The sequence below is a fragment of the Notolepis coatsorum genome (assembly GCF_963971535.1).
Source record: "Notolepis coatsorum genome assembly, chromosome: 20".
In the NCBI taxonomy this organism is placed as follows: domain Eukaryota; kingdom Metazoa; phylum Chordata; class Actinopteri; order Aulopiformes; family Paralepididae; genus Notolepis; species Notolepis coatsorum.
In genome coordinates, this window is record NC_140184.1 from 16547333 (window position 1) to 16571929 (window position 24597).

Below are 24597 nucleotides of genomic sequence, written 5' to 3' on the forward strand. Positions count from 1 at the left end.
CTTGATGGAGTGCTTGTAGATTAGTGTGTTACCTTGAAGGAGTGCTTGTAGATGTGTTACCTTGAAGGAGTGCTTGTAGATTAGTGTGTTACCTTGAAGGAGTGCTTGTAGATTAGTGTGTTACCTTGATGGAGTGCTTGTAGATTAGTGTGTTACTTTGAAGGAGTGCTTGTAGATTAGTGTGTTACCTTGAAGGAGTGCTTGTAGATTAGTGTGTTACCTTGATGGAGTGCTTGTAGATTAGTGTGTTACCTTGATGGAGTGCTTGTAGATTAGTGTGTTACCTTGATGGAGTGCTTGTAGATTAGTGTGTTACCTTGATGGAGTGCTTGTAGATGTGTTACCTTGATGGAGTGCTTGTAGATGTGTTACCTTGAAGGAGTGCTTGTAGATGTGTTACCTTGATGGAGTGCTTGTAGATTAGTGTGTTACCTTGAAGGAGTGCTTGTAGATTAGTGTGTTACCTTGAATGAGTGCTTGTAGATTAGTGTGTTACCTTGATGGAGTGCTTGTAGATGTGTTACCTTGATGGAGTGCTTGTAGATTAGTGTGTTACCTTGAAGGAGTGCTTGTAGATTAGTGTGTTACCTTGAAGGAGTGCTTGTAGATGTGTTACCTTGAAGGAGTGCTTGTAGATTAGTGTGATACCTTGAATGAGTGCTTGTAGATTAGTGTGATACCTTGAAGGAGTGCTTGTAGATGTGTTACCTTGAAGGAGTGCTTGTAGATTAGTGTGTTACCTTGATGGAGTGCTTGTAGATTAGTGTGTTACCTTGAAGGAGTGCTTGTAGATGTGTTACCTTGAAGGAGTGCTTGTTGATTAGTGTGTTACCTTGATGGAGTGCTTGTAGATTAGTGTGTTACCTTGATGGAGTGCTTGTAGATTAGTGTGTTACCTTGAAGGAGTGCTTGTAGATGTGTTACCTTGAAGGAGTGCTTGTAGATGTACACGTCCAGGCCTCCCTCCACCCTCTTGGGTTTACTGAACAGCACCATGTCCTCCAGCAGGAACACGTGGCGCTGGCACTTCTTCCTGCCGTACCAGATGGTGAACTCGTCCTGCCTCACCAGCTGGCCCTGCTCCTTCAGGTTCACCTGGTGGACGGGAGGGAGGGTCAACAGGTCAGGTAACCAGCTACTGGAGACACTTCCAGAGCTACAATACCATAGTTATTTGCTCAACTACCTCCTTATATTACATCATTATTGGAATGGGATTTTGGAAGCTATGGAACCCGTTCTAGTGACTAGTAACCTTTCACTACCACACTACAGACGGTTAACCAAAGGATTTTCAAAATAAGAGTATCGATATGAACCGAACGTTGTTAGCTTCCGGAGCCATAGATATTATAGCTGGAGCTGCGCTTGGGGCGGAAATGAGACCCGCCACAGGATTTTCAAAATAAGAGTATCGATATGAACCGAATGCCTATCGCACCAGTGCTACTGAATTAAATCCATTCATCGCACAGACCGATGTTGCTGTAGCACTGTACAGCCCTGGTTAACCCTTTGTCATGTGGCAATGAAAGGGTTATCCTTCTGTATTGTCGCAGTGAAAGGGTTAACCCTTTGGTAGTGTGGTAGTGAAAGGGTTAAAGTCCCTCGAGTTTGCACTGAACAGGGTAAATCTGCATTTTTGTCTCGCCTTGTTGTGTTATTGTTATCTTTTTTTGCTTATTTCTGTATGTACACTCGACGTGACTGTAAATGAGTTGCCTTGAGTTTAAATAAAGGTTTGCAATGAAATTAATTAGCAAAACTAGTTGAAATGTGTGTGTTTTTGCTCGCTTGAGAGTACACGTCTATATGTTCACGTCTTTCTTTTTTATACATCATAATATCCAACATGTACATTTCTGCTGTCCTTTATTTATCTCTCTCTCTCTCTCTCTCTCTCTCTCTCTCTCTCTCTCTCTCTCTCTCTCTCTCTCTCTCTCTCTCTCTCTCTCTCTCTCTCTCTCTCTGGGGACTCACGTCACAGTCTCGGATGGCGTCCATGGCCAGCAGGTCGTTGCCGTGGCGCAGCTGGAACTTCACCATCTGCGCGGCGGCCCGCAGGTAGGTCAGCTCCGTCTCCTGGGCCTCGCTCACCTCCTTGATCAGGTCCTTGAGCAGCAGGGCGTACTTACTCATCCTCTGGATGGGCTTCAGCAGGTAGGAGGCCAGGTCCATCTTGTCCCCCAGCTCCAGCTGCTTGTTCTGGGGGGCCGAGGAAAACCGGAGGTCAGGTGGAGGCGGACATTAGGGGACATATTGAATATCGTTCGGCACATTGGTGAATTCTCGGCACAGCAATGTCATAAATCTGGGCATGGAGAAACAGGTAAATGGAAAACGGTGCATTTATATGGGACTTTTATCCAAAGCACTTTACAATTTTGTTCCTCACATTGACACACCGACGGCGAAGGCGACCATGCAAGAAGCCAACCTGCTCATCGGGAGCAATTAGCAATTACGTATCTTGCTCAAGGACACTTCTAGACGCTACCCAGGAGCAGCAAGAATCTAATCGGGAACCTTCCGGTTACCAGGCGACTGCTCTACCTCCTGAGCCACTGGTTTGGGATGGGTTGTGTGTCATGTGTGTTAGTAGTTTAGGATGGGTTGTGTGGTGAGTTAGTAGTTTAGGATGGGTTGTGTGTCATGTGTGTTAGTAGTTTAGGATGGGTTGCGTGTCATGTGTGTTAGTAGTTTAGGATGGGTTGTGTGTCATGTGAGTTAGGTCGCTTTCACATATAGTTTTGGTGGACTCGGTGCGGTTCTGGTGGTGAAGTTGCAACATTGTTGCATTCTTCATTTGGTTCGCCTGCGTTCACACTAAAATCTGTGAGGCGCACCAAACTATCTGAACAATGTCACGCGGTCGAAAAGGGCGCTCGTCTATTGGACACAATGGAGAGTGGAAATCCCTCCCCTTCAGAAAGTGAAATGCGGAAATACACAAACTGCGTAGCCGTGAGCAGGCGTGATAGTAGCAGAGGCGTGGCACTGATAGAGAGGAAATGTGTGTGTGGCTGCGAGCCCGTGTGTGCGCGGGCGCGCGCGTGTGTGTGTGTGTGTGGACTGCGATCCATGTCTGACTCCAGATCAGCGGATCACCCAAGTCTGTCCACGAGACATGTTTACACAGTGTGCTTGTACTGCCGCGCGCCACGGTATTAATAATAAGCAGTGTTTCTATTGGACAGTGGAAATGTGTGTGTGGCTGCGAGCCCTTGTGTGCGCGCGCGCGTGTGTGTCTGTGTGTGGACTGTGGACTGCGAGCCCTGGCTCCAGAACAGCGGAGGCTAGTTGTTCTATTGAAGCCGATTACCACCATCCTCTCGCTAAACAACTTGTACACCACGTTGTTTTTATGAGTTGTTTTTATTTGCAGTGAATGCCGTGCGCCTCGGTAATAATAATAAGCCGCGTTTTTTCTTCCTTCTTCCCAAGATGCACAGTATATAGATATATAGATAGATAGAGAGATATATGCAGTGTGCTTGTTTTGCAGAATTGCAGTGAATGCTGCGAGCAGTGGTAATAATAACCACTTCCTACATTTGGTCCGCGTTTGGTTCGATGAAGCCGAACCGAGACCTACGTTTTCAGGCGGACCAGAGTTCGCCTGCTTGGTCCGCGGACCGAGTTCGACGCGCATTCACACAAACCCGAAAAACCGGACTATCGAATTCTGGTCCGAAAGTCCGGACCAAACAGCCCCTGTGTGAAAGCGACCTTAGTAGTTTAGGATGGGTTGTGTGTCATGTGTGTTAGTAGTTTAGGATGGGTTGTGTGGTGTGTTAGTAGTTTAGGATGGGTTGTGTGTTACGTGTTAGTAGTTTAGGATGGGTTGTGTGGTGAGTTAGTAGTTTAGGATGGGTTGTGTGGTGAGTTAGTAGTTTAGGATGGGTTGTGTGTTACGTGTTAGTAGTTTAGGATGGGTTGTGTGGTGAGTTTGTAGTTTAGGATGGGTTGTGTGTGGTGAGTTAGTAGTTTAGGATGGGTTGTGTGTGGTGAGTTAACGGAACGTAGACCAAATGCGGCCACATTTTTATAGGATTCTATCACATTTTCATAACAATAGCACCCTGCGCCGTTTTCATTGAGGTTTCTTACAAATTAACGATGCTTTGTGTTGTCCTTTATATGTGACTCGCCGTGACCAAACCCGATTTGATCCGCAAAGGGGGAGGTGCTCTGAAATGAACTTAATGTCTTGCTGTCCAGAAAATCCCAAAAATCGAAATCTTGATTTTTTTTACATATTTGAATTGTCATTAATCTGTTCCATTATTTGCCCTTAGTTGCAAACTTAAATACAACTTGTAAATGAGGTAATTATTGCTATAATAGTTCCACAAATTTTCTTTCAATTGAGGATAAAAAACTACACGAGCGGGCTTGGGCCTGTCCACAGGGGCCAAGTACTGTACTTAATAGGTGTTAACACACAGACGTCATTATTTAGCTCTCCTTTCTCAGAGAGAGAATAACACACTATTAATACACTATCTTAATGTTATAAGTTATAAGCAACGTAACGCAGTGTCTAAAAAAAAGATTAAAAAAAAAGAGGCCTTGACCCCTTATAAAACGCATGTTTTAACTTAATTAAAAACCATTAAAACACAGTTAGAATTTTATGAGCGAACAAATTTCGTTAGGGTGCATTTTTTCCAACCTAATGGGTAAATACATCTAAATAACACTGTTGAAAGCTTGGCTGTGTCGACGTTACAAATCTTACAATCGCGCGGCTTGGTGCACTGGTCTGCTCAGCAGCTGCAGCGCGAGGCTGGACTGCTGGAGAGATGTTGTAACCCTTTCACTGCCACACTACAGAAGCGCTTAGTACCGCGGATTTCTTTGTGCAGAATAAAAATCTGAACGCTGAAGAGCTGCTGCTGTTGCAGCGCGCAAGAGAGATGTTGTAACCCTTTCACTGCCACACTACAGAAGCGCTTAGTACCGCGGATTTCTTTGTGCAGAATAAAAATCTGAACGCTGAAGAGCTGCTGCTGTTGCAGCGCGCAAGAGAGATGTTGTAACCCTTTCACTGCCACACTACAGAAGCGCTTAGTAACGCTTCGCCTCAAAGCCGTTTCTGGCCGAATTAGTCATTGAATCTTTAATTTTTTTTTTATTCTTATTCAGAGGTATTTCGTCGAGATTTCATAATTTGTAATGTGGCAGCGAAATGTGTAGAAATATGGTAAAAAAAACTATTTATCCGTTTTTGTATCCGTCACTACCACACTACAGAAGGTTAACCTTTCACTACCACACTACAGAAGGTTAACCTTTCACTACCACACTACAGAAGGTTAACCCTTTCACTACCACACTACAGAAGGTTAACCTTTCACTACCACACTACAGAAGGTTAACCCTTTCACTACCACACTACAGAAGGTTAACCTTTCACTACCACACTACAGAAGGTTAACCTTTCACTACCACACTACAGAAGGTTAACCTTTCACTACCACACTACAGAAGGTTAACCCTTTCACTACCACACTACAGAAGGTTAACCTTTCACTACAACACCACAGAAGGTTAACCTTTCACTACCACACTACAGAAGGTTAACCTTTCACTACCACACTACAGAAGGTTAACCTTTCACTACCACACTACAGAAGGTTAACCCTTTCACTACCACACTACAGACGGTTAACCTAGTTGTTGTGTCTTTCACTACCACACTACATGTATTTACATCTAAATGCTTCTGGAGAGGCCATCAGAACATTGAACATTGACTTTAGCATGTCTATTTTTATCTCGTGTTATTTTAAATGCTAATAAAATCTTGAAACTTGATTAATCTCTTGTTTATTATCAGGGTCCCTTTCACTACCACTACCAGTCACCAGACTCATTGTAATAACAAAGAGCCTCAGACTGGAAAGCTGCCAGGTGTTAATTGCCCTAGAGAGAGGGGGGCCATGGATTACAATGACTTCTGGGTAGTGTTGTAGTTGTTTCACTATTGTCACAGAATAGCCTGCTCGTCTCTTGAAGGCTATTATCTCTGAATACGTTTTGTGATAATCACCATGAATCATAGGAAGTAGCTTGCAAAGTATCCCACCAAAATGTTCAAGTGATGGCTTATTTTGAAGGTATGAATCTGTACTTTCATAATATGTAAAAAAAAAAAATGAAGATCCCTCAACATGACCCTGAAGTCCATACCTGGTCACATATGCCGATTATCATTAGAATCTTAAATTGTACCATATGTCCCCCTTTAGACAACATATGTAACGCTACCAGCGCACTTTTGTCAAGATAATTAGTTTACCATTCGCGGTCGTTATACTGAGGTCGCAGTAATAGTTTACGCTGTTCAGATCACGTCGAAGAATATAGACACATCCCAGTGACCTGCGACCTGTGCTAACGCTCTTGGGAAATGCATTATTGTAGTTTTCAACATTTTCACCTTTTAATTTTAAACCAATGCTGCCATCTACTGACAACAGAAAGTGTTGTCTAATCGTCACCTTGAGAGCCACTTCCGTATTCAGCGTCGCCCCAAACCCATTCTAGAGATTCCCACTTTTTACTGGGAGTGGTGCGTGGCCGTATTTGGTCCCAGACAATAAGAGTGGCTGCGATTGGTCACCGTGACGTTAGTAGTTTAGGATGGGTTGTGTGTGGTGAGTTAGTAGTTTAGGATGGGTTGTGTGTTACGTGTTAGTAGTATAGGATGGGTTGTGTGTCATGCGTTAGTAGTTTAGGATGGGTTGTGTGTCATGCGTTAGTAGTTTAGGATGGGTTGTGTGTTACGTGTTAGTAGTTTAGGATGGGTTGTGTGTCATGTGTTAGTAGTTTAGGATGGGTTGTGTGTTACGTGTTAGTAGTTTAGGATGGGTTGTGTGTGGTGAGTTAGTAGTTTAGGATGGGTTGTGTGTTACATGTTAGTAGTTTAGGATGGGTTGTGTGTCATGTGTTAGTAGTTTAGGATGGGTTGTATGTGGTGAGTTAGTAGTTTAGGATGGGTTGTGTGTGGTGAGTTAGTAGTTTAGGATGGGTTGTGTGTTACGTGTTAGTAGTTTAGGATGGGTTGTGTGTGGTGAGTTAGTAGTTTAGGATGGGTTGTGTGTGGTGAGTTAGTAGTTTAGGATGGGTTGTGTGTTACGTGTTAGTAGTTTAGGATGGGTTGTGTGTGGTGAGTTAGTAGTTTAGGATGGGTTGTGTGTGGTGAGTTAGTAGTTTAGGATGGGTTGTGTGTGGTGAGTTAGTAGTTTAGGATGGGTTGTATGTGGTGAGTTAGTAGTTTAGGATGGGTTGTGTGTTACGTGTTAGTAGTTTAGGATGGGTTGTGTGTGGTGAGTTAGTAGTTTAGGATGGGTTGTGTGTTACGTGTTAGTAGTTTACGATGGGTTGTGTGTGGTGAGTTAGTAGTTTAGGATGGGTTGTGTGTGGTGAGTTAGTAGTTTAGGATGGGTTGTGTGTTACGTGTTAGTAGTTTAGGATGGGTTGTGTGTGGTGAGTTAGTAGTTTAGGATGGGTTGTGTGTTACGTGTTAGTAGTTTACGATGGGTTGTGTGTGGTGAGTGGTCCCCAGACTCACCCTGAAGAAGCTGTGTCCATGGCTGGCCAGCAGGGTGTCAGACTTGGGTTTGTTCTTGCTGTACAGGGCGTAGAGGCCAAACTGGTCTTGCTGTGGAAACACAAAATCACAGAATAGATTTGTAGATATGAAGAAATACATAAAAAATGTAATCTCACCAGATCCACATATTATTTTTACGCACAGTTATTGGTATGTTTGAAGGCTCATGGAGTCCCATTAAGGATACCAATTGAACACCACAGATACCACAAATTCTTCTATGAAAGAGAGACATCGAGAGGTTTTGTGTCAGATTTTTATCATCAATTACTAACGTCCTCGTATGAAATCCTCCACCTAGACTCAGTCTGGAGGAGGGATATACCAGACCTGGAAATTTTGATTGGCAAGATGCCTGGGCAAACGTTCGACTTGCGTCACGTAACCCGGACCATCAACAAATAAATCTTAAGTATATTCATAGGACATACCTGACTCCTATAAGATTGAACAGAATGGGACTTAAACAAGACTCCAGATGCACCTTGAGGGTACATTTATGCACATGTACTGGGATTGCCCACCAGTTAAGATATTCTGGAAAGAAGTGTCCCATCAATTATCACATTTTTTAATTCTGGATATACCTGTACACCCCGCTGTATTGCTGTTGGATGATGTTTTTGAGTTTGCAGTCCCTATACAGCTAAAGAGATTCGTTTTATCTGGTATCACAGCGGCTAAAAAGCTGATAGCATCACAATGGTTTTTTTCCTACACAAAAAATGTGTAGGAAGGTTTGGATTCTTACATATCTCGATGTGATTTATCTAGAAATATCTACAACAAGGATTTTAGGTGTCAGTGAATCCAAAATTGCAATGTGGTTAGAAGTGGTGGAGAGAATAAAAGATAGCATATTAATTGTAGTGCCTGGAAAGGAGAGAATGATAATGGATGGATTATCCAAGTGGGGGTCCGGGGGGGGGGGGAGCGAGCGAGAGCATATGTATGTAGGGTATTAGATAGCAAGTATTAGGTATATTTCTCGTATAATACATTTATTCAAATGGTGATTTAATTGGAGGTGTACCGTTAATTAATGCTTGTATATCTAATTTTATGTTGTTATGTTTATGTGTATGTTTTAAAAAAATAAATAAAAAAAATCACAGAATAAAACACGTGGAATGATTATATTTCAAAATTACTTTTACCGACTCAACCGGTTCACCGTACAGAATATCCCTATTGTTCTCCGTTTGAGAGACGTGGAAACCAGTTCACCGTACAGAGTATCCCTCTTGTTCTCCGTTTGAGAGACATGGAAACCAGTTCACTGTACAGAATATCCCTCTTGTTCTCCGTTTGAGAGACATGGAAACGTCTTTGTCGTGTCCGGTGTCCCGTTTTAGTTGGCGGACTTGGCGCTCATTTTGGCGATGCTGCAAATTGCTTTGCAGGGTGTTTTCGTATTCATAGTAAATGTGCAATATTTTTCACAGGGACTTTTATAGCCAGGAATGTGCCCAGTCATCAAGTCAGTCACACACACAGACAGAGACTCACTGTTTTCACTGTGGATAAACTGTTATACCCTTCAAATCTAAAGCCTTTGAAACAAGCCAAGGGGGTCTCTGCACAACCACAGAATATGAGAGGATTCTGAGGCCGAGCTAAGACCCCGCTCAATGGTGGATATCCACTGGCCTATGGAATGTGTGTAGAGAGAGAGAGAGAGAGAGAGAGAGAGAGAGAGAGAGAGAGAGAGAGAGAGAGAGAGAGAGAGAGAGAGAGAGAGAGAGAGAGAGAGACAAATAATGTTCCATGGCCAAGGGAGAGAGAGAACATGAGAGCAGGATATGCCAACCTGTGAACCACCTTTGAGAGAGTGTGTGTGTGTGTGCGTGTGTGTGTGTGTGTGTGTGTGTGTGTGTGTGTGTGTTAGTTCAGCTGTCTTCATAGCTGAGGTTTAAACTCCATCTCCTCTGGACACTGTACTGGAACAGCTTCACCTGCTCACCCAGCAGGTCCATGAGTCTCACCGCTTTTTGTGTGTGAATACATGTGTGTGCGCACATAGTTTAGGATGGGTTGGGTGTCATTTACACAAATATGCAGAAACTAATTATGCATTACTGCATTTCATACACATCTATGGGCAAAATAACATCAGATAAATGCAAACATACGTTTAAGTCAGACAGAAGTGTTGCCCAGGTTATCTAACTTAGACCTACCAGCCTTCACCAATATACTACATCTACTAGAAATAATCTTAAATGCAACACAAAAGTGGACCCATTGTTCTTTTATTTTCTGCTCTTTGTGCTAAAACTCATTACTAGAATCTTTACGCAGGTGAACGGCTGTCTCTTCTACATCAGTTTCCTCAACTTTATTTTTTTTTAATTTTTATTATTATATTTTCCCCCCTTCTCTTTCCATTTTTCTCCCATCCCAATGTTAGTCGTTATGCCAATTCCCAATCCCCTTCCTGGTCATTGTGCACTCTACCCCCTACCGTCGGTCCGGGAGGGCGGAGACTATCACATGCTTCCTCCGACACATGTGTACCCAGCCCACCGCTTCTTTTCACCTGGCAGCGCGGACTCTTACTGGGAGAGTGTAACGTGTGGAAGGTCACACTACCTCTCCCAGATCTTTCCCTTGCTGTGCAGGCGCCCCGACCGAACTGTAGGAGTCGCTGTTTACAACGATCAGGACCCACCCTCGCCGGGTTTCCCACCCGCTAACACTGCCAATTGTGTTAGTATGGACGGTCGGCCAACCCGGAAGCACCACAGCCGGATTCGATCCCACTGTCTCTGTGGTGGTAGACAGACGCTTAGTCCGCTGCGCTACCTGGCCGCCCGTTTCCTCAACCTTTTAACACGTTTGACTACTATAGTATATGTGAATTCATGTTCTATATGAATCAAGTGAGAGTGGTGTCGCCTTACGTGTCTGAGGAAGCAGTGGGACACCCTGAGAGGATGGTTACAGCAGGACTCCAGCTCTCTCAGGAAGTACTGGCTGTGGAAGTCCACCAGCTTCTCCAGGTTGCCGAAGATGACAGATCTCTTGCCCCTCAGGTCCTGGGGCAGGTCCAGGCGCTCCATCTCAGGGAAGTAGTGCTGGATGATGTAGCGCAGCGAGCGCACGTACTCGCGCTCCGTGGTCACCATCTCGTCCACGATGTGCCGGAGCTTGCTGTTGGGAAGAGAGAGACCAGGTTTAGCGTGAATGATGTTTATTTTAAAATGTTTGCCTTTCTATCTTTTTCTCACAAATTAGTTATGCCAATTCCCTTCCTGGTCATTGCACGCTTTGCCCTACTGTCGGTCTGGACAGGGTGTAGACTATCACATGCCTCCCTCCAATACACGTCGATTCGGACCATAATTTTAGCTGCAAATAGGCCGCTCAAAGTATAAGTGCAAATCAGGGATGAAATCCCGCACTCTAGTTGTTTTCCTTGGAAATCCACTTGGGAGTGCCCAGACGGGCCGCGCGGTGTGATCTAGGAATTATGCGTTCGCCCTGATTTCTTTGAGCTTTATCACAGGAAAGAACACAAGCGCTTGGATCAAGCTCCCTTCTGACATGTCATCGCGGTATCGGCCGGTAATGCCGCTACATTGAGCCGACATGATCCGCTGGAGACCGCCGGGGGGGTAGGACCGGTGACAGCACCATCGAAAGGCTGACTGACATGTAAACAGACAGAGCCTGTTGCTGCATGTCAAGAGGGGTGTTGAGGCTGTAAAGGGGACGTCTCGTCAAGTGGTGAGAAACAGATCACCGCGGCCTCCTGGGAGGATGGTTTATGTTACCAGAACGCTAAGATGAATATGGGGAGACGCTGCTGTGGTGGGTGCAGTTTTTCTGTTGGTTTAGCCTTTTTTTCTTCCTTGCTTTTGGTTGATCCGAGGGAAGAAGAAAAAGCAGGGCCATAATTTCTCTTTCCTGAGCACTTTCTTGGGAGGGAGTCTTTAAAAGCATTCCTGGGTTTTCCTGCCCCTGACCTTTTCATTATGCTCCACCTTCCACAACTCTTTGGCTCGCAGGACAATAGCTGCTGTGAACTCCCAGAGTAGTGTACCTAAAGAGACCAGGGCCCTCATTTATCAATGGTGCGTACGCACAGATGTGCGTAACCCGTGCGTAGGATCATTTCTAAGCAAAGTGTGTGACTTATCAATTTGAACGTGTGCTTGACTTTGTGCGTATATCTACGCACAGCTCAGAGCATGCGTACCTGGCGCCCAGCGGTAGAATATGAAGACTACAACGCGGAAATAAGCTTCCGTGCATTAGTTTCAACACTGGCGTGTTCTGTATGACCCGTAATTCATTATAGTTCATTGTAAAATAGCGACAGTAGTGTAATTATAACGGGCTCACGCGCGAACAAGAGGTTGGCCTGCTTGTTTGGCACGGGGGGCAGACACAGAACACCCACCTCCAAACGCGATTAAATATCGTTTAAAATAAAAAGCGAAATACTATTATTTTGTGTGTCATGTTTCCAAATAAGATTGGTCACAACGAAATGCTTTCTACTTCAATTTGTTGGTTAGAATAGATGACCTCCGCTCCGTTGAAACTTCACTGAGACTAACACAGTCTCCCGCACAGACGTGATAATAATAATAATAATAATAATAATAATAATAATAATAATAATAATAATAATAATAATAATAATAATAATAATAGCTTCATTTTATATAGCGCCTTTCAAGAGACCCAAGGTCGCTTTACATAGGGGGGGAAAATAACAAAGTAACAAACATAGTGGACAGACACAACATATAAATATGATGATGGAATTCAAGTTCGCGTTTTTATTGATCACATAGGCAGGCTATACATGGCGTAGGCTACATGGCAGTGAGATTCATTGTTCTTGTACTCTCGTATTATTGTTATAGTATATGCTATTGTCAAGAAGGAAGTACATTATTTTCAATCGTGGCTTTAATTCGTATAGCCGAGAAGCAGTCTCCTATCAGCTTCATTAATCCCGACCCATCTCAGCCACAGCATAACTGAGACCGGCTATGGAAACAAATCATAAATAGACTACTGTAAATAAAATAGCATATAACATTATAAAGGATAGGCTATAGCTAGGGATTGGTACCTTTCACATTTGAACCGATACCGGTACCGGTACCTGTGAATCGATACCGGTATCCAACGGTACCTTTTTTCGGTACTTTAGTCTCAAGAAATTTAATTTACGACCTCAGTCGTAAAAAAAAGAAATCCAAACTTCAAATAACTACAATTTCGACAGTTTTCGGCTTGTCATTGCTCCGACTGCTTTGTTGTTGAATCAAGTCAAATCCTAGGTAAGCATATATTGTGCGTGTGAACGTTGACATAAAAAAAAAAAAAAAAATTATTATTTTCGGTTTCTCACTTGATTCGATACTCGGTAGTACCGACGTGTTTCGGTTCGGTACCTCAAAAGTACCGAATTCGGTACCCATCCCTAGCTATAGCAGGTGTTCCCTTTCTTCCCCGAGCCCCACGATTCCTTGGAGACATATAGGAATATGATATAGGCTATACATGGGTCCGTCAGAGAGGAGATTTGGCCATTTGAGAATAAACTATTATGGCCAAACGAGGGCATATAGCCTATAAATATTATTAAATGTTTTCATAAGCGTAAAGATACAAGGACAACAGTTATATTAACGATCAAGTTAGTTTACTGTATGCATGCTTCGCGGGGCTCCGTGTGACATGTCTGTGCCATGCTGCGTTATGCGCAAATTACTGTTGCATAATGTAGGCTATGTATATAAAATGTATATAGGCTATACCTAATACCGACATCAAAATAGATTGTATGCCTCTCTACAAATCATATTAAACGTCTGTCAGACTGTCGCGTATTTCTCCCACGCGTTCGCTCGGTTTAGTCCACTTTTCCACATTTCATGGGGGTGTTTCATTACCGTATATGGTTAATTACGGGCAGTTCTATATGCAAATACTTAAAATCGTGCACGAGCGCGGAGCGTAGAACAAATGGTATTTATCAACACGGAGTGTGCGTAGGACCTGTGTACGCACGGTTGATAAATCCCGATTTTTCTGTGCGTACACACATTCTAAATTCTGTGCTTAACACATCCACCGCCGTTCACGCTGTACAGCGTTATTGCCCGCCATGCGTTGTCTGCCAAACCACGCTGTACAGCGATATTGAGATCATATTTAATTTTTTCGCCATAATTCAGCCACCCAGCCTCTGGTGATACAGTGGGACTCTGCACAATATTGCAACGCCTCAATACCGCCGCCTGGTGGATGATCGGGCGAGTTACAACCGGAAGTGGCAATCGGTGCATCTGGGAAATCCGTCCGGCAGTCACATATTGTTGCGGGACTCCAGACATACACTGGCGTGCATATGGATCGCTGCCATAACTCAATAATCGATATGATTTGGGCGTTTATTGCGCCATACAAACCGGAAATGGATCTAGGAGATCGACGTCAAATAAGTGGGATCTTTTTCCTCCAGTCTCGTCGGCGAACGGTAAGAGGACGCTAACGTCATTTTCAGCCCAATTGTCTATTAATTTCACCGCAAACCGATCTGATCAATATATCACCCATACTACATAAAGCATTTACTGACGATCACGGAATTATAAATGACCCCCCCCCCCTTTCCTCCGTGCATGATGACGCATAACGTATAGGATCATATACAGTTGAATTTTTTAATATCGCGTGTATCGGGAATAAACGGCAATCGATAATCTATATATGCGTTTAGGCCTATAACTCACGTCCTAGGAATTACTGCAGAAAACGATAAAAACACTTATATTCTAGAAGGTATTTTTGTATGAATGTTTAAATGAAAAAGTATAACGTTCCTACATCCTGAACGATAGATAATCGATGTTGAATGGGCCATAGTAATGTCAATTTAGCAATACAATTTAAAAAGTTATAGCCCTGCAAAGAAGGTGAACATCTCCATAGGCTTAGAGTGGTGGCAGACTGGCTATATTGATGGATATAAGTCATGGCAGGGAATGTGTTAAGAACAAAAATAGAACACTTTCTACACATTGTTGATAAATGAGGGCCCAGGAGTGGTAGCCCCAGGGGGTCTGTCTGTGCCCACAGGGATGGGTATCCTAAAGAGACCAGGGCCCTCATTTATCAACAATGCTTAGAAAGTGTTCTATTTTCGTTCTCAAGCACAGAATTTAGAATGTCTCTACGCACAGAAAAATCGGGATTTATCAACCGTGCGTGCACAGGTCCTACGCACACTCCGTGTTGATAAATACCATTTGTTCTTAACGTCTATGCTCGTGCACGATTATCCATATATGGTCATGAAACACCCCCATGGGATGTGAAATAATGGACTAACCCGAGCGAACTCTGAGAAACTTCACGAGCTAGATTGATCACCGAGGTCTAACCAACTAATTCAACTTATACAGCATTTCCCGTTGTGAACAATCTTATTTGGAAACATGACACACAGAATAATAGTATTTAGCGTTTTATTTGAAACAATATTTAATCGTATAATTATAGATATTTTTAGAGAATAAATAAATCCAATGACAACTCCGCTGAGGAGGAGGGAGCGTGCAGACTGCAGACTATCTTCGGTGCGCCGGGAGCCAAGGATGTTGACTGACCCAGTCCTGCTACAGAACCAGCACATTGACAGAAATAAATGACAAGCTGACCCGACATTAAGCACTGTAATGACTGAAATGAAATCAATTTCAGGAGGCCACTTCTGCGCTCTACAACACCTATTGTGCGCTCGTGAGCCCGCGGTTATGGTCAGAGTCATTGTGGCTTCAGTGGATAACCCTGATCTGCATTTAAGTGATGTTTTAATTATATATACCAATAACATTACAATTGAATTAAATACAATTAGGCCTGAATGAGTCGTGTTCCTCCCAGCCACCGGCAACGACATCATCAGCCAAATTTGCTCCACGCTCCAATGTGGGTCTCAAATTGCGGTACAAATCAAGGAGAATGTGTCTCGGGTAGCGAACTCTACTTAATATTATTATGTTCTCTCTCTGCAAATAGACATGCCCTATATCTCTGAAAACATCTGAGCGCACACCGGAGAAGTATTCCTATAATAACGCTATGAACCAGGCTGAATTTATTCGGAAATATTTATTCCAAATGCCATTTAGGGTTTGACAATAATTACACTAATGTTGCTATTTTACAATGCACTATAGTGAATTACGGGTCATACAGAACACGTCATTGTTGAAACTAATGCATGAAACTGATGAAAGCATAATGCTGTCCGTCTGCAGTCTTCATATTCTACCGCTGGGCGCCAGGTACGCACGGCCTGAGCTGTCCCGCTTACAACTGGTACAAAACGCTGCTGCCAGACTGTTGACCGGAACCCGCAAGAGAGACCACATCACCCCTGTCCTTGCCTCCCTTCATTGGCTCCCAGTACGCTACAGGATAGATTTTAAGGTTCTCCTATTTGTTTTTAAAGCCCTTAATGGTCACACACCCTCCTACATCTCAGACCTCCTATCCCCCTATTCCAACACCAGGTCCCTCAGGTCAGCCGATCAGAGGCTCCTGACAGTCCGGAGGTCTAACCTCAAGCTCAGGGGGGGCCGTGCCTTTGCTGTCGCAGCCCCTGAACTGTGGAACAGCATCCCCACCTCCATTAGGCTCGCCCCCTCGATAGATGCCTTCAAATCGAGGCTCAAAACCCACTTCTACCTACTAGCCTTTCCCCTTCACTGACTCATGCCCTGTTTTTCTATGTGTTTGCCTGTGTGCCCTCCCATAAAACGGAGTGTGATTGTTGTCTATATGTATCTTATGTATTTATGTATTTACCCTCTGTACAGCACTTTGGTTGACACGCGTCATGTGAAATGTGCTTTATAAATAAATTTGATTGATTGATTGATTGATACGCACAAAGTCAAGCACACGTTCAAATTGATAAGTCCCACACTTTGCTTAGAAATGATCGTACGCACCATTGATAAATGATGGCCCTGGAGAGTCTCTCTCTCTCTCTCTCTGAACATTCAATTCACGGGCAACAGCTCTGGTGGACATTCATGCCAGTTGCAAGGCCCCTCATGTGGCATTGTGCGGTGTGATAAAACTGCACATTTTAGAGTGATCTTTTATTGTGACCAGCCAAAGGCACACCTGTGCAATAATCATGTTGTCTAATCAGTATGCCACACCTGTCAGGTGGATCGATGATCTCGGCAGAGGATAAGTGAGGAGAAGTCTCACTAACACAGATCTACATTTACATTTTACATTTAGTCATTTAGCTGACGCTTTTATCCAAAGCGACTTACAAGTTCTGTACGACAAGCCATCAGGAAGGGCACAACTCTATCAGCTGAGCAACAATGTTCATCAAAGTGTTGAGTGCTACAGTGTAGGTTAGTTTATTAGGACAAGTGCATGACAGTACGGTTAGTTAGGGTTAGATTTTTTTTTTTTTTTTTTTTTTTTTTTAATTCAGATAATGGTTGAAGAAGTGCGTCTTTAGTCGACGGCGAAAGATTGGACGTGATTCGGCTGTCCTAACTGGGGTGGGTAGTTCATTCCACCATTGTGGGGCAAGGACTGAGAATAGGCGACTTCTCTTTGATGACCCTCCCGGAGCTTGGATAGGAGTAGGTCTGAGGCGGCCAGAAGATGCAGAGCGTAGGGGTCTTGAGGGTGTGTAGTTAGAGACCATTGACCGGAGGTAGGCGGGAGCGGTTCCCTTTGCCGCACGGTATGCTAGGTCGAGGGCCTTGAAGCGGATTCGTGCAGCAATGGGGAGCCAGTGCAGGTCCCTAAGAAGTGGGGTGACATGGGCCGACTTCGGTAGGTTTGAGATCAGGCGGGCCGCTGCGTTCTGAATGAGTTGAAGAGGCTTAGTGGCAGTGGCCGGGAGGCCAGCGAGCAGTGCATTGCAGTAGTCGAGGCGGGAGATGACTGTTGATTGGACGAGGAGTTGGGTGGCTTCTTTTGTCAGGAAGGGGCGTATCCTTCTGACGTTGCTCAGGAGGAATCGGCAGGTTCTGGTCGTCGCTGCGATGTGAGCAGAGAAGTTCAACTGGTCGTCGAGGACAACACCAAGGTTCTTGGCGGTCGGGGACGCAGTCACAGCTGCATTCTCGACTGTGATTGAAAGGTCTAAACACGTCTGTGAACAAATGTTGAGAGAAATAGGCCTTTTGTGTACATATAATAAGTCTTAGATCTTTGATTTCAACTCATGAAAAATTGGAGCAAAAACAAGAGTGTTGCATTTATATTTTTGTTCAGTATATATTAGGGCTGGGGGGGGAATCGATACAGCATAATTATATTTATATATATTATATTATTATCATTATATCTTGATGGAAATACACTATCATATCGCATCATAGATGCTAATATTTCTTTTAAACTTTTATTTCAGAGAGATGAACAGACTGAAAACATCATCTTATTAGATGAAACAGTTATGAAACAGTATATATGCTGTATATATTCACTGCAGATGTTGCCAGTTTTCTGTTGGGGACATCATTTGCAGTTGAAAAAAGGTAGTAAATTGCAATATAGTCCAACACTAACGTATCGTAGAGCTGTGAATCTTCACTGGCCTCACGATTCGATTACAATTCAGCTTTACACGATTCGATTCGATTCTACGATGCATCTCGATGCAGCTCAATAACATTACATCCTCAATTTATATCTATATAAATATAATCTATATTACTGCACATGGCTACTTTTTCATCAATTAATACAAGCAGTCAGATAAATACACTTTTATTTAGAAAGTTCTTAAATCAGAATGTCAAAATAAATGTCTTTACTAGTGTTGCATGATACACAGATACTAGAAAGGTATCTCGATACCCAGCTGTTAAAAACGGTTCAATACTCCATTTTATTAGTATCAATACTTTTAGAATAGCCTGATACTGTATTTTCTATGAGTTGAGTGGATGCATGAACGGAGCACTAGCTTTGAGTAGTGGGTAGGGGTGGGAATCACCAGTTTCATCACGATACTAGGGGTGGGAATCGCCAGAGACCTCACGATACGATTAGGGCTGACCTTCAAAGCTTTTTTTGGCAATGGAAGCTTCGGGGCCGAGCTTCGATTTTAATTCGAAGCTTAGAGAAGAAAAAAAAAATTAAAAATATTAATTATAATATATATATATATATTCATCTTATGTTGTGGGACTTGTACTTTCTTTAGACTAGAAGTCTTTATTTGTCATGCAGTTTTAACACACACGCGAGATGGGCGACCCACAAGAACACACACACACATGCACTGAGTTGTACAGCTGGTAAACTTTGTTGTTTTTAAATGTGCTCTATAAATAAAGTGGATTGGATTAATTAATTAAGTAGCCCCTTTCGTGACTGTGACGCAGCCAACAAGGTTTCACTCGGCTGCACTGCCTGGGTGCAGTGGGGCTGCTCTCACAGCCAACGACATGACATTACATAATTATGTTGCAACCTTCGTCTATCAAGCAAACAATTATATTATATTTAATTTATAATTATATCAGACAATGCACCTACAAAAGCAGATGATTACAATTAAATTAGCCAACTTGGTAACACATTAGTCATAGCAGCATAGGCATAGCCTTATTAATGTTTTGTGTGGCGTCGCCGTCGTGTACAACGATACTTACGTTTTTTAGGTGATTTGACAAAGTTGTTGTAGAGTTGTGATATGCCATTTTCTTCTGGCATATCTGGCACTCTGCTTTTTGGGCATTGTCTTTGCATATTTTAAAGTGTAACCACACGTCTGATGACTTCTTCGTCGACATGTCTGCTGCACATGTCCTTGTTGTTTTGAACACAGATAATCTCCACGTGCTTGTTGTAGAGAGGTGGAGTCGAGGCGCCGCTTACTTTCGTTTCATTGGAATGGAGGCGCAAGATTTGGAGGCAAACATTTATTTTTTTGAACTATGATTATTATTTTTTTGTTCGAAGCTTGTGCCATCGAACGAAGCTTCAAAGCTTCAAAGTATTTAAGACAGCCCTAGATATGATACTTGCGTCACGATAGTATCGCGATACTAAATATATCGCGATACGCCGAGTATTGTGATTTTCTTTAAACATTTTTTATTTAATTTATTACCTTTTTTCAACTGCAAAGTAAAACTTTGTCAACATGTTTTATCTAATAAAATAAAGTTCAGTCTGTTCATCTCACTTCAATAATTTTTATTGGAGAACATGGTATTTTCTCAAGCAGACAGATGTAAACACTGTAATCTGTGTTGCATGTACCTGACAAACTGAACTGTTTGTATTACAGTCATATTCCAACTTAACTGAATGCACATGTGTGTGTGTGTGTGTATGTGTGTGTGTGTGTGTGTGTGTGTGTGTGTGTGTGTGTGTGTGTGTGTGTGTGTGTGTGTGTGTGTGTGGACTACTGTACTATTACAGGTATTGAAATGAACAATGCAACTTCCTTATACAAAAAAAAAAAAAATCGATTAAACTGCACAGACTTATATCGGGTCGCAAAATAGGCGCTCTGTAGCCCTGCTCTACTGTACAGAGCTACACAGCGTTTCAACTACTGGGCGGATACGACTTGCAGAATTTTCTAAATAAGAGTATCGCAATATGAATCAATCTTTTTACGTTGCATCGATCCTATTTGATTATTGATAATAGATCGATATATCGATCTGGATCGATGTATCGTCCCACCCCTAGTAGTGGGCGTGTCAACAGACCAAGGCATAGGAATATTCACAGATATCGCCGACTGTCTTATTCCATAATACAACGTTTCTGAATGGACGTTTGGATTAAACCAAGTTGTATGCAGTGATGAACAGTCTTTCCAGGTCGCGCTATGCATGCTTAGCTTGCTAACGTTAAGATAGCAGGAGCCAGGCGGTCAGGTGGCGTAGCGGAGATTGCGTTCGTCACCAACACCGGAGACACTGGATTCGCCTGTTCGAATCCAGCTCACAGCTCCGGCATTGTCACCAGCTTGGCTGGCCGTTCACACTAATACAATTGGCTGTATTAGAGGGTGGGAAAGCTGGCGGGGGTGGGTCCGGGGTCGTTGTAAACAGCAGCTCCTACAGTTCGGTCAGGGCGCCTGCTCAGCGCGGATAGGATCTAAGGGGGGTAGTGTGATCCTTCCACACGTTACACCCTCTCAGTGAGAGTCCGTGCTGCCAGGTGAAAAGAAAGCGGTTGATTGGCTAGACGTGTGTCGGAGGAAGCACGTGATAGCTTCCACTCTCCCAGACCGAGTGTGGGGGGGTAAGTGCGCAGCGACCAGGAAGGGGATTGGGAATTGGCATAACGACTAACATTGGGATGGAGAGAAAATCGGAGGAAAAAGGAGGGGGAAAAAGATGAAAAAAAAAGAAAAAAAAAAAAGATAGCAGGAGCAGTCTGCCAACAAAGATGTTGTTTCAACAAATGGATTCACAAAAAATGGATTAGCATCCAAACGTTATAGAAGACTCCTGTGACCAGTAAGTAGGTACTACGTATGTCTAACTTTTACTAACCATTTTTTCACCGCATCAATTTTGCGCAAATTGTTCTACGTTATATGCGTAAATGTGCCTAAAGTCACACATCAACGTTATAATAATATAATAATAATGCAGGACCTGTCGCAGAGGTCTTTATTTGGCATGCAACGACACTCAATGTTAGCGGCACACAGTGGTTAGTTAGCACACACACACACAGGAACACACACGCATGCATTGTCTGTAGGATCGCCGATGCGATACTCCTCTGCGCTTAACCCATCCCGTCATCCTTCCCCCCAAGGGCAGCCGGGGAGCAGACGAGGGCTGTGGCGTGAGCCACGCCCGGGGACCAATTCAAGTGCTCCTGCCCGTCTTCGTCAGGGACGCGACAGCGTTAGCGATCTGTTGTGCATGTTTTTTCCATTGGGTTTCTCTTAGAACATGGGTAACCTGGGTAACTGGCATCATGGAAACCTGGTCCCCCAAGCAGGAATCGAACCCTGGACCTTCTTGCTGTGAGGCGACAGTGTTAACCACTACACCACCGTGCTTCCGCATACACCACCGCATACACCACCACTACACCACCGTGCCGCATAATAGATTATGTTCTGTCACTGCATCGATTGCAGAATCGTTCACTTCCGCTATGCATCTTAGAATCGAGAAATGTCCACACCCCCCCTAACGTATCGTGGGGGCTCTAGTGATTTCCACCCCTAATATATATATGTATGTATATGGTGACCCACTCGCAGGCTCCATCTCAAAGCGGTCCCAGCCTAACATGCTGTCAGCAGCTAAGTCATGGGGAAAGCTGAACGGGTCCAGAGGCCCCCGACCTTCAAAACATTCTTAAGACTCCTGACCTTCAAAACAAGTGGGGGAGGGTCTGGGAGTTAAGGTCCATCATTTCAACCCTTTATCTTTGTATCCAGTTCCAGTTAAAACAACACGTTCCTCTCAGCGTGTCCTTTATCAAAACACTGTCGACATAAATTCTTCCCGGACCCGATGGACTAAAGATTTAAGGCTACATCATTTTCAGCTAAATATATCTTACAACAAGCACGTTAAATCTTAAGAGAGCAAAACGTTTTTTAGCTGCCTCTATCCATCTGCAGTATTAGGCAGTCGACAAACAAATCTTTGAAATTTGTGAAGCCCCCCATGCTACCTTGGCCTCCTCCTACCATTAGCAGGTTATGCTCTAATTAGTGTGGAATAGTACCACAATATGGAGAGAGAGAGAGAGAGAGAGAGAGAGAGAGAGAGACAGAGAGAGACAGAGAGAGAGAGAGAGCAGAGAGCGAGAGCGAGAGAGAGAGAGAGAGAGAGAGAGAGCGAGAGAGAGAGAGAGAGAGAGAGAGAGAGAGAGAGAGAGAGAGAGACGAGAGAGAGAGAGAGAGAGAGAGAGAGAGACGAGAGCGAGAGGGAGAGGGAGAGGCGAGAGAGAGCGAGAGGCGAGAGAGGAGAGGGAGGAGGGAGAGGGAGAGGGAGAGGGAGAGAGAGAGAGAGAGAGAGAGAGAGGCCCCCAACGTGTCACGGGCTGCAATTGTCATCAGTGGTTCCTCTTTCTGTTCTCTTCTCATGGGGGTCACAGGTGAATAGGGGACCCTGCCTCTGTTAAAGCCATTACAGCTCCATCACAGCACAGCCAACATACACAGAGAGAGAGAGAGAGAGAGAGAGAGAGAGAGAGAGAGAGAGTCAGTCAGCAGGGCTTAGTGGAGCCTGTGGATCTAGACTGGAGAAGTCTCGACACACTAGCATGACCACCCTGACCTGCTTTCAGGCGGGTCACACACACACACCTACACACACACACACACACACACGCACGAGACGGGTTTGCACAGATGTCTTAGAAACACAATGTAGAAATGATGGAACGTGATGTAGGGAGAGTGGGAGGGTCACACGAAAGGCAGAGAGAGAGAAGGAACGAAAGAAAGCAGGTGTGGTGCAGTACCCCCGAGCCGCCACTAGGGCTACTCTAAACACACGAGTGAGAGATTGAGGAATGTTGGTTCCGCTGCTGATCAGATAACAGATGACTGTCATCTCCAACCATCTCCGGCAACACAATGACTTGAGACGTGAGTCTCTCTTTGTGTCGTGATGTAAGTAACACTATCGACTTCCTCAACCCTGCTGGCCAAACCAGGCAGGGGGCAAAGTCAAACCCGACGAGGCACAAGCACATCCAGTACCCACCTGCCCACGCAGAAGAACCAGTCTTATCTAAGAGCGCTATCGTGTTTGAACCCTGTGGAGAAACAATAAAACAATGTCCCTCCCTGATGACTCAGAATCCCTTGGCTATGTGCTGCTATCTGGTGCAGAGACTCCAGTTCCCACAGGGATTAAAGCAAAAAAATATCTCCTGACTGATTGTGGTTGTTGTGCCAGGCAGTGAATGCAAGTCTTGTGGCTAGCTTCTGATTGATGGCGAGCTAGCACCCTTTTTCCCATTACTTTGAACCATGAACTAAAAGGCTTGTTATCATACAAACAAGGGACTAAACACGTTTCGCAATTATGCCACAACAATGTGGAACGCCTTACCCACAGCCGTACATTTTTTTTAATCCTCAGTGTTTCCCACAGGATTTAGTGAGACTGTGGTGGTGGGTGAACCTCTGCCCCTCCAGAGGGGTCCGGGGGCATGTCCCCTCAGATTTTTTTTTTTTTTTTTTTACATTTTAAAGTTAAATGCATCAATCTGGTGCACTTTGAGAGCAAAATTAAGAGGCTAGATCTATGATGATCTTTGTGCTCAAAACACAAAATCGACTAGACACTAGACTAGAGCAGACATTTGAGCAATTTTTTTTTCTTCTAAAAAAATGAACTAATTAAGCAAAAGTGGTTGCCTGTGTTGGAACTAGTTTATTTTTTAGAAGAAAAAAAAAATAGACTGGATTACTATTATGACTACTACCAGTGCCAATACTACTGAAACATCCCTATTGGCAAACTTTATATTAATAATAAAATTTAAATATTATATACAATATAATCAAATAGACGGAAATCCGTCTCAAGACGGAACGCTTTAATGCCTGTTCCCACTACGTCTACTAGTACCCACCTGCCCTTGGCGCGAGGCTCCGCAGTGGGACTGCTGGCGGTGCTGGAGCTGGGGGGTGTGCAGCACCTCTCCTCCAGGCCAGCCGTGGGGGGCCAAGCGGGGGGCTGTAGGGCCTGTCGGCCACCTCCATGCTGCTGACCTCCAGGCCCTTGATGAAGACGCCGGTGTTCCCGCGCCGCGCCGGCTCGCTCAGTGTCCGCTGGCAGGACCCGTAGCGGGACGCCTCGGGCGTGGCCGGGGGGCAGTCGAAGCTCTGGGTCTTGCGGAGGTGCTGCCGGCGGTTTGCCCTGGCGGCGGTGGAGGAGGAGCAGGGAGGAGGAGGAAGGAGGAGGAGGAGGAGGGCGGTGGTGAGGGCCAGAGCGGAGGAGTCCAGC

The 24597-nt window shown here is 44.2% G+C and overlaps 1 protein-coding gene across 1 annotated transcript in view; it reads right to left on the minus strand.

Moving 5' to 3' along the window:
* LOC311247321 (uncharacterized protein) overlaps positions 1–24597 on the minus strand; it is a 163589-nt gene that overhangs the window by 11441 nt on the left and 127551 nt on the right. The window contains 6 exon segments of the mRNA XM_084337678.1: positions 925–1095; positions 1981–2205; positions 7580–7669; positions 10525–10774; positions 24224–24315; positions 24318–24510. Coding sequence (XP_084193804.1) covers positions 925–1095; positions 1981–2205; positions 7580–7669; positions 10525–10774; positions 24224–24315; positions 24318–24510 — 1021 coding nt within the window.